This window comes from Helianthus annuus, chromosome 2 (assembly GCF_002127325.2).
Source record: "Helianthus annuus cultivar XRQ/B chromosome 2, HanXRQr2.0-SUNRISE, whole genome shotgun sequence".
Lineage (NCBI taxonomy): Eukaryota > Viridiplantae > Streptophyta > Magnoliopsida > Asterales > Asteraceae > Helianthus > Helianthus annuus.
In genome coordinates, this window is record NC_035434.2 from 152,125,683 (window position 1) to 152,140,298 (window position 14,616).

Genomic DNA, 14,616 nt, shown 5'->3' on the forward strand with positions numbered 1-14,616 from the left:
TAACAATTTTTTGCATCATGTCTTACAACATGCAACCTATCTTCACTATATCACTCCTTCTAAACTTCTACAAAATAAAACATCCACCTCTATTCTATTCAATCGCACACCTACATACTCACACCTACGAGTTTTTGGATGCATATGTTTTCTTCTATTTCCATCAATAACAATTCACAAACTACAACATCATTCCGCTCCTTGCATTTTTCTAGGATATCCAACGAATCATCATGGATACAAATGTTATAATCCTTCTACCCGTAAAATTTTATTTCTTGTCATCTTATTTTTGACGGAACATCCTTCCCTTTTTCTACAACTCAAAAATCTACTCCACAAACATACCATTTCCTCTCAATGGACCCACACCCCTTAACGTGAGTTCCCCACTCGACCTACTCTTCTTCCGCCCCACCTTCAGCCTAATCGACCCAGTCTACATCAACCCCACCTTCAGCCCAGTCCACTTCAACTCAACCTTCGGCCCAATCGACCCAACCCCATCCTTAATCACCTACGGCCCACCCCCTTACTTCCACTACAGCTTATCCTTCCCTTATACAATCATCTCGTCAATCACCTCAAACCTCCTTTACTTCTGCCATCAACTATCCCGAGCAGACCCTCACCTCACAAAATCCCGAACCATCTCTTCCTCACTCTCCTACAGCCGACCCACCCTCCGCAACCTCCACCTTACACACACAATACCTCAAACGTTCCACCTATCCAACCTACCCGCATTATCCACACCTGAAGTATGTCTGGTATTTCCAAACCTGAACAAATATTTAACCTAAGTTGTTCAATTTTCAAAATAGGATATATAGTTGATCCCACCTCTAAACCACATGGTGTAAAATTTGAAGTTTACTTTAAAAATCAACTCATTTTTATTTTTAGTTTTTCTCTTTATTATTATCTTTTATTTATATTTTATAGAGTTAATTGCCATTTTAGTCCCTGAGGTTTGTCCAAATTTGCCATTTTACCCCAAATACTTTTTTTTCGCCTCTGGGTCCCTGACTTTTCCCTTTTGTTGCCATTTTGATCAAATACCCTAACTCCATCCAAAAACCCCATTTTTAACCAGGGGTATTTTGGGGATTTTCATTTTAAATATTTTCAATTGCCATTTTGATCCAATTCTAAAAAATCAAAAAATTTCGAGTTAATTGCCATTTTAGTCCCTGAGGTTTGTCCAAATTTGCCATTTTAGTCCAAATAATTTTTTTCGCCTCTGGGTCCCTAACTTTTCCCTTTTGTTACCATTTTGATCACATACTCTAACGGCCTAACTCCATCCAAAAACCCCATTTTTAACTAGGGTATTTTGGGGGATTTTCATTTTAAATCTTTTCAATTGCCATTTAGATCCATTTCTAAAAAATCAATAAAATACTAAAAAATCCAAAAAATTCTAAACAATCAAAAAAAAAAAATTCTAAAAATAAAAAAAAAATCATAAAAATAAAAAATATTCTAAAAATCAAAAAAATTCTAAAAAATAAAAAAAAGTCACAAAAATCAAAAAAATTCTAAAAATCAAAAAATTCTAAAATTCAAAAAAATTATAAAAATAAAAAAATTCTAAAAAATAAAAAATTTCTAAAAAATCATAGAAATTCTAAAAAATCAAAAAAATTCTAAAAAATAAAAAAAATCTAAAAAACAAAAAAATCATAAAAAATAATAAAAAATCATAAAAATTCTAAAAAATCTAAAATGAAAATATTTAAAATAAAAATCCCTAAAATACCCCTGATTAAAAATGGGGTTTTTGGATGGAGTTAGGGTATATGATTAAAATGGAAACAAAAGGAAAAAGTCAGAGACACAGAGGCGAAAAAAAACTATTTGGAGTAAAATGGCAAATTTAGACAAACCTCATAGACTAAAATGTCAATTAATTAAAAAAATTCTAAAAAAAAATCATAAAAATAAAGAACAAATTCAAAAAATCAAAAAAATTCTAAAAAATCAAAAAAAAAAAAAACTCTAAAATCGAAAAAATTCTAAAAAATACAAAAAATCTCAAAAATAAAAAAATCTAAAAAATAAAAAAATCTAAAAAATAAAAAAAATCAAAAAAATCAAAAAATTCTAAAAATAAAAAAATTCTGAAAATCAAAAAAATTCTAAAAAAAAATCATAAAAATTCTAAAATAAAAAATTCTAAAAAATCAAAAAAATTCTAAAAAAATCATAAAAATTCTAAAAATTCAAAAAAATTCTAAAAAATAAAAAAATTTCTAAAAAATATAAAAACTCAAACAAACATATTTTAAAGTTTCAAATTCAAAAAATGACGATATATTCCTCGTCCAGACGAATATATTTTCAAGTTTTATCTATTTTGTTGAGTGAATGAGTGGTTATGATGAGATAGAACCATTTATCCATTTAAAAAAACAAATTTCATTTTAAGTTGACATCTTTCACAAACATCCTTATATTTCCACATTAATTATCACCCTTTTAGCCTTTTTATATATGTTTTCATAGCAAAACTATTTATTACAATAATATTTTCATCTTTAATTTTGTATCAATTAATATAAATTACTAAATATAAATATCATGAAATATAATTTTTATAAACTAAAACATAACATGCATGTTCGTTAATTAGTGGTTCTATCTCATCATGACCACTCATTCACTCAACAAAATAGATAAAACTTGAAAATATATTCGTCTGGACGAGGAATATATCGTCATTTTTTGAATTTGAAACTTTAAAATATGTTTGTTTGAGTTTTTAGATTTTTTAGAATTTTTATGATTTTTTATGATTTTTTGATTTTTTAGATTTTTTTTTCGATTTTTTAGAATTTTTATGATTTTTTAGAAATTTTTTATTTTTTAGAATTTTTTAAATTTTTTTGAATTTTAGATGTATTTTTTTTATTTAATAGAAATTTTTTGATTTTTTTTTAGAATTTTTTTTTAATTTTTTAGAAATTTTTGGATTTTTTTAGAAGATTTTTGATTTTTTAGAATTGGATCAAAATGGCAATTGAAAAAATTTAAAATGAAAATCCCCAAAATACTCTTAGTTAAAAATGGAGTTAGAGTATGTGATCAAAATAGTAACAAAAGAGAAAAGTTAGGAACTAGAGGCGAAAAAGAAACTATTTAAACTAAAATGATAAATTTGAAAAACCTCAGGAACTAAAATGACAATTAACTCTATTTTATATTAGCAAGTGCCTATAACTCTTTTGTTCATCTTCTCAGGTTTTAGGGTTTACAGAAACAGCTAAACACAGACGACGATGAAAAAAGGGTTTAGGGTTTCAAACCTAATCTCCTTCAACATTTCAAATCATTATCATCATCATGTAGATTCGCCATTGATGTTCAGATTGTTCTCCTCCTCATCATCATACAACAACAGCAACAGATCTAACGACGGTTACTCCGGCGGCCGCCCACCGCCACGCCGCCGCTCCGGCGACAATTACACCTCCTCAAATCGCACCTCACGACTCTCCGGTTTCATCGACGATAACGGTGGCGGAAGAAGAGATTATGAAGAGCAAAATTCCCAATTTACCCCTGCAAACCCTAGCAAAGGTAGAAGAGATTTTGATACTAATAGAAAACTTAATAATTATCATTCTGTTAATGATAGTAAGTATAGAGTTAGTAATAGATCAGATAACAGAAAATCTGTAGGTAATATTAATAGTAATAGCTCTTATGTTCCATTTGGTGATGATGATGATGATAATATTAATGAACAAAATTCCAAGTTTACCCCTGGAAACCCTAGGAGACATGTTGAGGATAATAAGATGCAGGATGTTGATGGATTTCTTGATAGGTTTAAGCTAGGGTTAGATCAGGACAAGAATAAGGTCAATTTCGACAATTTGAATGGCGGTACGGTGAATGTCGATAGGGGTGCTGGAGAGGGAGAAATGGCGGCGGAGGAGGATACGAGGGTGCGGCCGCCGGAAGATGCGGACGAGATTTTTAGGAAGATGAAGGAAACCGGGTTGATACCGAATGCGGTGGCGATGCTGCATGGTTTGTGTAGTGACGGGTTGGTTCAGGACGCGATGAAGTTGTTTGGCGTAATGCGTGAGCGAGGGTCGATTCCGGAGGTGGTGATATACACGGCGGTGGTGGAAGGGTTTTGTAAGGCGCAGAAGGGGGACGAGGCGATAAGAATATTTAGGAAGATGCAGGGGAATGGGATTGTGCCGAACGCGTTTAGTTATGGGGTTATTGTTCAGGGGTTGGTTAAAGGGAAATGGTTGGATGATGGGTTTGAGTTTTGTTTGGAGATGGTGGAAGCAGGGCATTCGCCGAATTTGGCTACGTTTACGGGGTTGGTTAGCGCGTTTTGTAGGGAAAGGGGTCTGGAAGCTGCTCAGATTGTGATCAGTAAGTTGAAAGATAAAGGGTTTGGATTTGATGAGAAGGGTGTTAGAGATTTTATGGAGAAGAAAGGTCCTTTCTCGCCAATGGTTTGGGAAGCTATCTTTGGGAAGAAGAGTTCACAAATGTTATGAGCATTTTATATGTGTGAGTTCTTATCTACATAACCTTTTGTTTGTGTTTTTGATCAATAAATACTCTACTCGATTGGGTTGAGTTGACTTGATCTATAATGACATGATAGTTGTTTTAGTTTTTTGTATGTATTAGCATTCTGTTACTGTTAGTTTTCTTCATATTAGTAAACATAATCATAATATATTCCCTAGTTATTTCATCATCTTCACATTTAGGCATCAAAATACAACATACTTCACTTGGTGAAATTTGCATCTTACAATGATGAATTAACAATATACACATCATGAGCATTTAGTTCACATATGCATATATGTATAATGTATATACTCTGCTACTCAAAAGGGTAACAATAGGGTTGCAGACTAGAATATAAGTAATGAACAAATCTTAAAATAATATCATCTTATTATGTAAAAGTGGCAACATGTTCTCCCGATTTAAGCCAACCCATGGTGTGATGATTATTTAGTGTCCGAGTTTAAAGAATATGAAGTTATGAACTATTAATCTTTTTATATTGAGTTCTTTGTACTTATCACGGGTTTTCAAGTAATTGAGATCATTTCTTTGCACTGTTTGTTTTTAACTGCATCACAAGATCTCCTCTTTCGGCCTCTACTTGAGCATACTTGAGGCTCATTTCAAGGTAACGGTCACGAAGGTCTTTTAGCTCTGTCTCCAAAGATGATTTCGTCTTTTCAAACAGCTCTTTTGTCACCACTTCACCTTCAGCCTTTGATTTCCCTGATGAATGAGTATTACGCCCCTTAGACTTTTGCCTGAACAAATATGCAGTCCAGTTAGACTATCAATTTATTATAATCGCGAAAACTCATGTTGACATTTGACTCCTAAAAGTCAAAAGTTGACTCACTTCTGAAGTTGAACTCTGTACTTGTGATTTGCATTGAGAGCCTCATCAAGCTCAGCTTCAAGCATCTTCATCTTTGCAGCATAGTCCGTATCTTCTTGAGTACGAGTCTCATGAACACCCTGATACAGAATAAATATTCAGCAAAAAGATATTGAGTAAAGTACACGGATGGTCCCTGTAGTTTACCAAAGTGTTGGATTTGGTCCCTAACTTTCCAAAAGTACACATATGGTCTTTGTGGTTTACACTTTGTAACGCATGTAGTCACTAGATTCTTTGAAAAGTACATGGATGGTCCCTGTTGTTTGCACTTTATAACGCATTTAGTCCCTAACTTGGACATGTTAAAACCTTTAGATTTGTTTGTTGCGGACCAAATGCGTTACAAAGTGCAAACCACTAGGATCGTTCGTGTACTTTTAGAAAGTCATGGACCAAATCCAAAATTTTGGTAAACCACAGGGACCATCCATGTACATTACTCAAATATATTTTTGCCTTTAAAAGATAAGACTACGGAACACAAACCGTTAGATCGTCAACTTTTTTAAGCAATTCTTTCTTTTCGCCTTCAAGCTGTTGAATTTTCAGCCGATATTGCAAATTCGCACTCTTGATCCTACTTATTTCATTTTTTATATTAGCATCCTGCAAACGTGATGCATTTTTAGCCGTTAGATCGCCCTCCAGTCTAGAAAGCTTTTCTTCTAATGCATCTCTTTCACTTTTACAATCCTCAAATTCCGACATCTTGTTGAAAAACGACATCTTCTCAGCTTTAAGCTTTTCGAAACTGTTGGAAACCGAATGAAGAGAAGCTTCTAAATTACTTTTTTCATTCTTTAGTTTTTCGAGCTTTTGTTTATAATCTGATACTTTTTCTTTTAAATTTGCAGCCTCTTCAATGAGTTGTTGACGTTCGTGTTCTGAATCAGTCCTTATTCGTTCTTCTCTTATTCTGTAACTAGTCAACAACTTTGACTTTTTCTCGTGTTCTGCGATCAGCTTCTTGTGGTGTTTTTTAACGACAGCAAGCTCGGTTGTTAGTTCTTGAATCTTACGTTCAGATTCTTTACGAAAAGTGTGAATATCGTTTTCTTTGAGAGACGATTCTAAGCTCAATTTTTCAAGAGTCAGCGTTGACTTTTGTTCATCAAGCCGAGAAATTTCATGTTTGAGACGTTCTACTTCTTTCTGGTTTCTTTCAGTCTCGGATGTTAGTTCGATCACTAAACACGAATATTGATCATACAATTCAGCGTTTCCTTTTGTCATATCTTAATACGATTTCTGGAGAGTGTTGCATTCCTCAATGAGATTTTCAGCAGATTCTTGCAATTTTTGCTTTTCAGATTCAGATTTCTCCAACTCGTCTTTGACCCGCGCTAGTTGACTTTCTAATTCAGACACATGTTCCACTAACTTGATGTTTTCTTCTTCCATTTCAAACGAATAAAGCTCCATTTCACGCTTGTCTTTTTCGAGCTCCATTGCTTTCTGTTCAAGTAACTTATTAGCGGAAACTTGTGAATCAAGATTACCGCTAAGCACCATTTGATCATTTCTTAAATTATCTAAACATATAGATGTAATATGATTTTCTTCAATAGTCTTGTTTCGTTCTTTAAGCTCACAAGCAAGCTCGAGGTTCTCGTTCGTTAGCTCGTTACATTCATTTTCCACCTCGCTAACTTTCATTTTCAGCCGTTCGATTTCTCTCATTCGATTCTTTCCAATTTCTTCTGTTTCTGATAATTTTGACTCCATATTGTTGATATATTCTTCTTTCTTTTCAAGATCTGATCGAGTTTGACTATTTGAAATTCGCTCGTTTTCTAAAGCTTGTTCGAGAACTTGCATGTTTGCTTGTAAAGTCTTCTCTGATTCCTCCGTTTGTTTCAGTTTAAGTTGTAAGCTTCTGGTTTCCATTAAATTGGAATTGAAAGATTTTTCTAATTCGGTCAACGTTGACTTAACGGCCCGAAGTTCTTCAATTTCCGTTCTTTGTGTTTCTGTGGTTTCTTCAAGCTCTTGAAGAATAGACACGAGCTCAAAATTCGATTCTTGACTTTTCTTCAGTTGTTGAGTCAAGTCAATATTTGATTCTTTGTGAGCTTTTAGCTCGTTTTCAAGTTCTTTTAAACGTTGACTTTGACCTTTGGAGTTGTATGTTGACTTTGACTCCATTGGTGCCTTCTGTTTGACAACTGATTCCTCGAGTAACATCTTTATATGATCAGCTTCTTTCTTAATGCTATCACGTTCCGCCATTGCTGATGAAATCTCTATTTGAGACTCCGCCAAAGTTTTTGACTGGTCGGAGTATTTCTCCCTTAAAATCTCCAAACCGAGCATTAGTTTTTGTGTTTTTTCCTCCCACGTTCTGGCTTCGTCACGAAGCTCTTCAATGGTTTCTTCGGCTGCTTCTAAAAGATTCTTTGAAGAGCCGACATTTATCACAGATGATGAGGGAGGGACATGTGCAGAGCTTTCGTTGTACTCTTGTTCTTGGTCGTCTTGAGTTATCATTGATTTCAAAGATGATTTGTTTGATTTTGAAACACTATTTTTGGAATTTGCATCAATATTGTGCTTGATTCCATTTATATGACTTTCTTGATGAAATGTTTTCTTTTCTAAAGAGTGTTCAGCCGAATCGTTGTTCTGATTCGAACTAGATGGTTCATAACTCGGTTCCTGCATTTATGGAAACACATCAAAATCTATAGTCATGGACATTTCAGGTCAAAGTCAAACTAAATTATACAGATTCAGCATCGTCTAATGTTTCTTGAAAATTTGAAGTAAGGCGTGTCGATTTTGAAGTAAAATTGTATGTTTTGACCAAAAAGGTCAAAGTCGAGAATCCGGATCATATGAAACATACCATGATTTTAATTTGTTCAAGAAGTGAAGTGGGAGCCAAATCTTGAGTTGGAGGGGATTTAGATTTGGGATTAAGTGAAACAGCTGAGCCATTTGATCTGCTGCTACTTGCATGATCATTATCTTCATCCACAAACATGTATCTTAGTTTTGTTCTTGGTGTCAGGCATTGGATTTTCACCTGAAACCATAAAGCATCACTTTTCCTATGCAGTTGTATTCTAAAATAAAGTCGGTACCGGTGTCCAAACACCATCGGTTTGTTTTGGCACGCCACACAACCTAAATGGATACAAACACGTGTTTTTCATCGATCGAAAATCTTAATTTACTTTGAAATAGCTATATACTGGCATCGGTAGGGCTGTAAACGAACCGAACGTTCAGCGAACAGTTCGTGAACCGTTCGGCGGGAAGTTCGTTTATGTTCGTTCGATAAGCTTAACGAACGAACATGAACAAAAAATTTCGTTCGATAAGCTTCACGAACGAACACGAACAAAGGTCTCGTTCGTTCGACTGCGTTCGTGAACGTTCGGTAATATGTTCGTTTATGTTCGTTCGTGTTCGGTTTTTTATGTTTATTTTTCTAAAAGTTTTTAATGTTTTATTAATTTTTTACTTTCCCCCATATGTATTTCCCTCTCTCTGGCCCTCCCTCTATCTAGCCCTCTCCCTCTTTGATATCACGTTCCTTCATTCAGCCTATCTCCAATCGATTGAACCCAATATCATCCATCCTTTCAATCTTTGAATGGTTATATTTAACTACTTTCTTTGTGTACAATGTTTAAGATTAACGGTGCCTTTTTTAATTTTCAATATTAAAGTTCACTTATGTTCGTTTGTGTTCGTTTTTGTTCGTTTGCGTTCGTGGTTAGTGTTCACGAACTGTTCGCGAACAACCAAATTTCCTTAACAAACGAACACGAACACAAACTTCTGTTCGTCATGTGTTCGCGAACGGTTCACGAACATCCAAATTTCCTTAACGAACGAACACGAACATAGCCTTGTTCGTGTTCGTTCGGTTCGTTTACAGCCCTAGGCATCGGGTCCGATAATACCAATAGCGGTACCGCTACAAGGGTTCTATTTAACTATTAAAAGAAAATACATAAAAGAAAGCACTATTGTAGCTAATGGTTGCAAATAAGGAATTGTAAATTAATATAAGGAATAATGTATTTCGATTTTGTTCTATGTAATAAGGATAATTGACGAATAAAGGGGTAAAATATGTGAAGGTAGTATAATATTTAATATTTTACATGTCAATTCATACATTAAAAAGTATCATATATTCTTGTATCTCACATGAGCGGATGTGATTGTGGTTGTGAGTCATCTACAAGTCACTTTAATATATATTGTAGCTAACAACTTCTTCAATTATATAATAATTTCATAGCTAATTTATTTAAACCATATTTTTGAGACAATGTAAATAAATCTAATAAATTATAACAATTTGCTTGGTTCTAAACACGGATAAAAGATTAGCGTTTATGACAGTCAAAGGAAGAAAAGGGCCCTCAAAATTTCATTTCGCCCCGGGCCTCTAAAAAGGTTGGAACGGCCCTACATCAAATTTTGGCAATGCATGATATCTAGCACCCATCCAAATGGTCTTAGTATTTAAGTAAAAATATTTAATTGTTTTTCTTATCATAATTTGTAATCTAGAGATTTACTAAAAGAAAGGTGATTTAGCCATTTAAAGTCATCCATTCATGCCCTAACAAGAGATCTTAATATTATATAGTTCTCTACTTTGGTTATGTCATAATAATCAAAGTAACAACTTTCTATTCTTAAGTTTTTATAAAATTATAGCATTTTATTCACAAGGCTAGGTGTCTTTTGGGACATCATTACTTTCTCCTAACAACAAAATTTGGCAATACATGACATCTAGCGCCAAGGTCTTTAGTAGCAAGTATTAAAGTGATATTATTTTTCTAATCATAATTACTTTAAAGATTTATTATATTGAGTAACATTTTGAAATTAAACAAAAAAAAAAAGTCGATTTTGGTGTACCAAACTCCAACTCAAACCAAAAGGTTACCCCTTTTGACATGTTACCCAACTCGTTTAACCCTTCTACATTATCATCTCTAAGTCATACATTAAGGCCCTAACAAGAGATCTTGATTTTATATAGCTCTCTACTTTGATTCTGTCATATCAACTAGAGTAGTAACTTTCTATTCTATCAGCAATATTCCATTCGAAACATACGAATTACCTGCAAAATCGTGCCATAATTGCATTTCTTCAATGGCAATGACACCGGGGAAGAAGATTTTGAACTAGTATAGTAACGCGCCATATTGACCATTGCCTCCCCAAGAATGCCACATCTAGCAGACCCCTACAACAAAATTAAGTTTTTCTTTTCTTTTTCGCTAAACTCAAACTGAAAATTCGCATAATGAAATGAAAGATTGAGATCAAGTGATTAATATTGAAATGTTTATGATCATGCATACCATAGAAACAACAAATTTGAATAGATGTTCTTCAAGCTCTTTTGAAGAATTGTTGTGTTGAATCCAGATAGATTCTGATAGAGTTTCTGTCCATTGACAATTCCCATTTCGCACCAACGCTTTATTTGTTCTTGCAATCGTTTTTCCAGATTCTACAGATATTATCGACACTGAAAGCTTGTCCCACACCTTTGGTACCTGTGACAATAAAATCTAAATATTATACAGTACTATACAATATGATATGATATGACATTACATGATTACTGATCAAGTTATTGACAAGTTTTTTGACGGTCGGAGTCAACAAAAGTAAAGACTCATCAAACTTTCAAACACACACACACAAGCAAGCAAATTTGAGTAAAGACATTTTTACATCAAAAATTGTAATAAAATCAACAAATATCACAAATAAGTTCATTAGTTTGGAAACGAAATGCACGAACATGGAAAAACTTTCGGCAACTCAAATCGCAAAGATGAATAATGGGTTGTCATTGATCACCTGAAGAGCTTGAAAATTTGAAAACTTGAAATCAATCTTCTCCCCTGAACTTGGTGACTTTCCATTTCTTTGTGCTTTAAACATCTTGATCAAGAAAATAGTTCACGAATTAATGGTGTGTTTTATAAAATTGTGTAAACAAAATCATTTTTGTTTTAAACAGAATATATTAAAATGATAACAAGATTGTTTTTCATCTTTCATGTTAGTTTATATATGGTGATCTAACTATGAACAACAAAGGCACCCCTTGTAGTTCATTAATTGGCATTTTTTACCCTCAACTTTCTTTTTATGGATTGATATTATTTCTTCATTTGAATGTTTATGCTTTTTCCTTATTAATGTGTTATTTTTCTTTTCAAAAACAGACTTGTTTACCAGCGATATTCGACTGGCCTCATTACATCTTGATATGTATTCTAAGATGTATCAAAATTTTCATGTAGATTAATTAGAATGTTGAAGGGTGGTTTTTGCGGATTATCATTTTGCATACATGTTCAATTTTCATTGGTTTGTCATATATCCATAAATTATTATTAAAAATTAAATCATTTCACCAAAAAGAAAAAAAAAAGTTTACTTACTAGCTTCAAAGAGGGGCATCGTGGTTCTTCTTTACATCCATCAATGGCAAATTAAATGTAAAAATTGTTTTAATATGTTTGATTTTTTTTTTTGAACGGCTAATTTTTTTTCCCCTTAAATACTTACACATCTCAAGTATTGAACATTGGTCTCCCACAAGAGATAATTCCTCTTGACCACTAGGTTATAGCCTAAGGCTTGAGGGTGTGGTTGGAGCCCCCTAGGGGCTTTATCAGGCCACGTAAACGACACGTAGGATCCTCGTCCCCCCTTTAATTTGCATGGTGTGGATGGAGCCCCCTATTAAACAAAATAAAAAAAAAAATTCATTGGACTAAAACTAGTGGGCCCCACCCGAACCCTTCAACTTTGGCGTTACCATGGTGGCGAATAAAGATGACGCCCCCTCTTAAAATGGAGGGTGTGCTGATTGAGCCCTATGGGACGCTATACATGGTGAGCTGGCGGGGTGACGCCCCCACACCCTCCAGCCTAAGTGGCTTAATATGTTTGATTTACATGTACAATATAAGAAAAATGATGAGTTATTAAGGATTAACTTGGTAGTTCATCAACTAAATTTTGATTAGCATACAAATCTGTCGGGTATAACCAACGTAACAAATAAAATCTAAAATGAAAAAAAAAAATGATTGCAAAGTTGAAACGTAACCTTAAAAGATTTTGTAACCACCTTAACCAAATGTACATGTGGTTTGCACCTAATGCACCCACAAAGGTAGGAGTATGATGAAGATGATGCTTTGAAGGTAAAATATGAATGTAATAATGACTTCATGAGTGCTTATGGTGAGACATATGTATTGCCATTCCGGTTGTTCAAGATGCAATAAATATTTTACTCTATTTTTATTTGGAGAATTAGCTTAAATGCATGCGCTAATTATAAGTTGGACGAGTTTTATGATTATTTTAAAGATGCTGACCATAATTAGTGTTGATGTGAACCTATGTCTTTATTTATTCTTACTTTAACGTCATTCGTAATGGTTAATACCCCCTAAAGGGTATTTTCTGTTACATCAGCATCATAATGCCCTTTTAAAAAGTGTGTAATTGTTAACGTCCTTAATGCCCTCTTAATTATTACTTTTCATTTTTTTTCTCCCTGTGTTACATTATACTAGAAATACCTCTCCCTCTTCATGCCTCAATAATGCCTAGGGGTGGTGTTATGAGCGTTATCAAATCCCTAAATGTCCATTACACATGATCTAAGACTTTAAGTAAATATTTTATATTTTTTTGAAAGAAAACTTTATAAAACCACACTCCCCGCTAGCAAATCACTAGCCCGGAGAAATAAACATATGCAAACAAAATACCATAGCTTATATATATTTATTGTGCTAGAGGTTCTATATGCATAAACCAAACCATTGAAAATGATCAAAACGAAATGATTTTACACCAAAAAAAGAAGCAAACTATGAATACTTGTGTTTCCTACACTTGTACCAAATAAACATCGGTAGATGGAAAATCTTGAAGAAGGTGGAGCAAGGTGAAATGTATGGCAAAAGCTACTTGCTTCATAACCATTAAAAACATTTGATAATTCAAACCTTTCTTTTTTTTTTTTTTTCAATTCAGGAACGGGAAAAATGTCCGGATAGTCCCTGTGATTTTCTCCGTTTTCACCTATAGTCCCTACATTTTTAATTACAGCTATAGTCCTCAATTTTTGCACATTCGTTCTTGGATAGTCCTTATAGCGGATGGAGGTTAGTTTTTGATGTTAAATAAGTGTGAAATGACTGATTTACCCTTAATGTAAAACAAAATAAATTAATTAAGTTATATATATATATATATATATATATATATATATATGGGACCCACTTCTTATAATATTATATATATCACATACATACAATACCAGACAAATCTCTCTCTACTTTAAAAAACACAACCACCTCCACCGTCGCCATCACCACTCAGCCGCCACCATCAGCACTGCCACAACCACCCGTCGCCACAACCACCACCGCCGCCATCATCACCATTGCCACAACCACCACCGCCACAATCACTACTGCCACAACCACCACCACCACCGCCATCATCACCACCCTCCCCCATTACCACCGGCGACGCCATCATCACCACCAACATCACCACTCGTTTGGCTTTATCGCCGTGCAAATCAGCTCCGGTGTAGGCCGCTGTGAAAATCGACCCCAACCCACGGTTTCATCACCCCCACCCACTCACACCGCCGTGGAAATCAGCTCAGGTGCAAGCCGTCTAGCTTCTAATGTTGTTTCGAATCAGAAACTTAAAACAAATTGCAATCGTTTGAAATTATGATTTTGATTGGGCAGGTGTTATTTGGTAGTGGTTATTTAATGGTGGGTGTTTGAAGGCAAGAGAGAGACGAGAAGGAAGAAGTAGAGAGAAAGAAATAGATAAGGGGGTGGGGTGGGGTTGTTTTTTTTATAGTGCGTCCCATATATATAGAGAGAGAGTAGGAGTTGGCTACAAAACCTATTTTTCCTACAAAGTGTAGGAAGCAATCTCCTTATGACATGTGACATCTAGTGTTTTTTACTAAAGGGCATTAAGGTAATTGAATAATTATATTATTTATGGAAGATTTTATATCATAACAATAAAAGGCTATTTTTATGGAAACTATATGTCTATTAATTATTCAAAATCGGCAGTCACATCCTTCACGATTAATTCATCTGAAGTTCGAAACATAA

General features: G+C 34.0%; 3 protein-coding genes across 4 annotated transcripts; 1 reads left to right on the top strand and 2 right to left on the bottom strand.

Moving 5' to 3' along the window:
* The first annotated feature begins 727 nt into the window (after positions 1-727).
* On the top strand, positions 728-4,724 carry LOC110867596 (pentatricopeptide repeat-containing protein At4g38150). Of its 2 annotated transcripts, none has more exons than XM_022116573.2 (2): positions 728-770; positions 3,244-4,724. In XM_022116573.2, the coding sequence occupies exon 2, from the start codon at positions 3,282-3,284 to the stop codon at positions 4,524-4,526; it is 1,245 nt and encodes a 414-aa protein (XP_021972265.1). In that variant the 5' UTR covers positions 728-770; positions 3,244-3,281; the 3' UTR covers positions 4,527-4,724. The 2 variants fall into 2 exon arrangements, with proteins under 2 accessions (XP_021972265.1, XP_035840659.1); XM_035984766.1 differs by having other exon boundaries at positions 743-761.
* A 112-nt stretch (positions 4,725-4,836) lies between these two features.
* LOC110867595 (protein hook homolog) lies at positions 4,837-11,451 on the bottom strand. Its single transcript, XM_022116572.2, has 7 exons — positions 11,297-11,451; positions 10,789-10,986; positions 10,545-10,670; positions 8,295-8,474; positions 5,936-8,104; positions 5,408-5,526; positions 4,837-5,312 (listed from the first exon to the last, which is right to left on the bottom strand). The coding sequence occupies exons 1-5, from the start codon at positions 11,378-11,380 to the stop codon at positions 6,686-6,688; spliced, it is 2,007 nt and encodes a 668-aa protein (XP_021972264.1). The 5' UTR covers positions 11,381-11,451; the 3' UTR covers positions 4,837-5,312; positions 5,408-5,526; positions 5,936-6,685.
* On the bottom strand, positions 5,093-6,682 carry LOC110867597 (eukaryotic translation initiation factor 3 subunit A-like). Its single transcript, XM_022116574.2, has 3 exons — positions 5,936-6,682; positions 5,408-5,526; positions 5,093-5,312 (listed from the first exon to the last, which is right to left on the bottom strand). The coding sequence occupies exons 1-3, from the start codon at positions 6,680-6,682 to the stop codon at positions 5,093-5,095; spliced, it is 1,086 nt and encodes a 361-aa protein (XP_021972266.1).
* Positions 11,452-14,616: the final 3,165 nt, after the last annotated feature.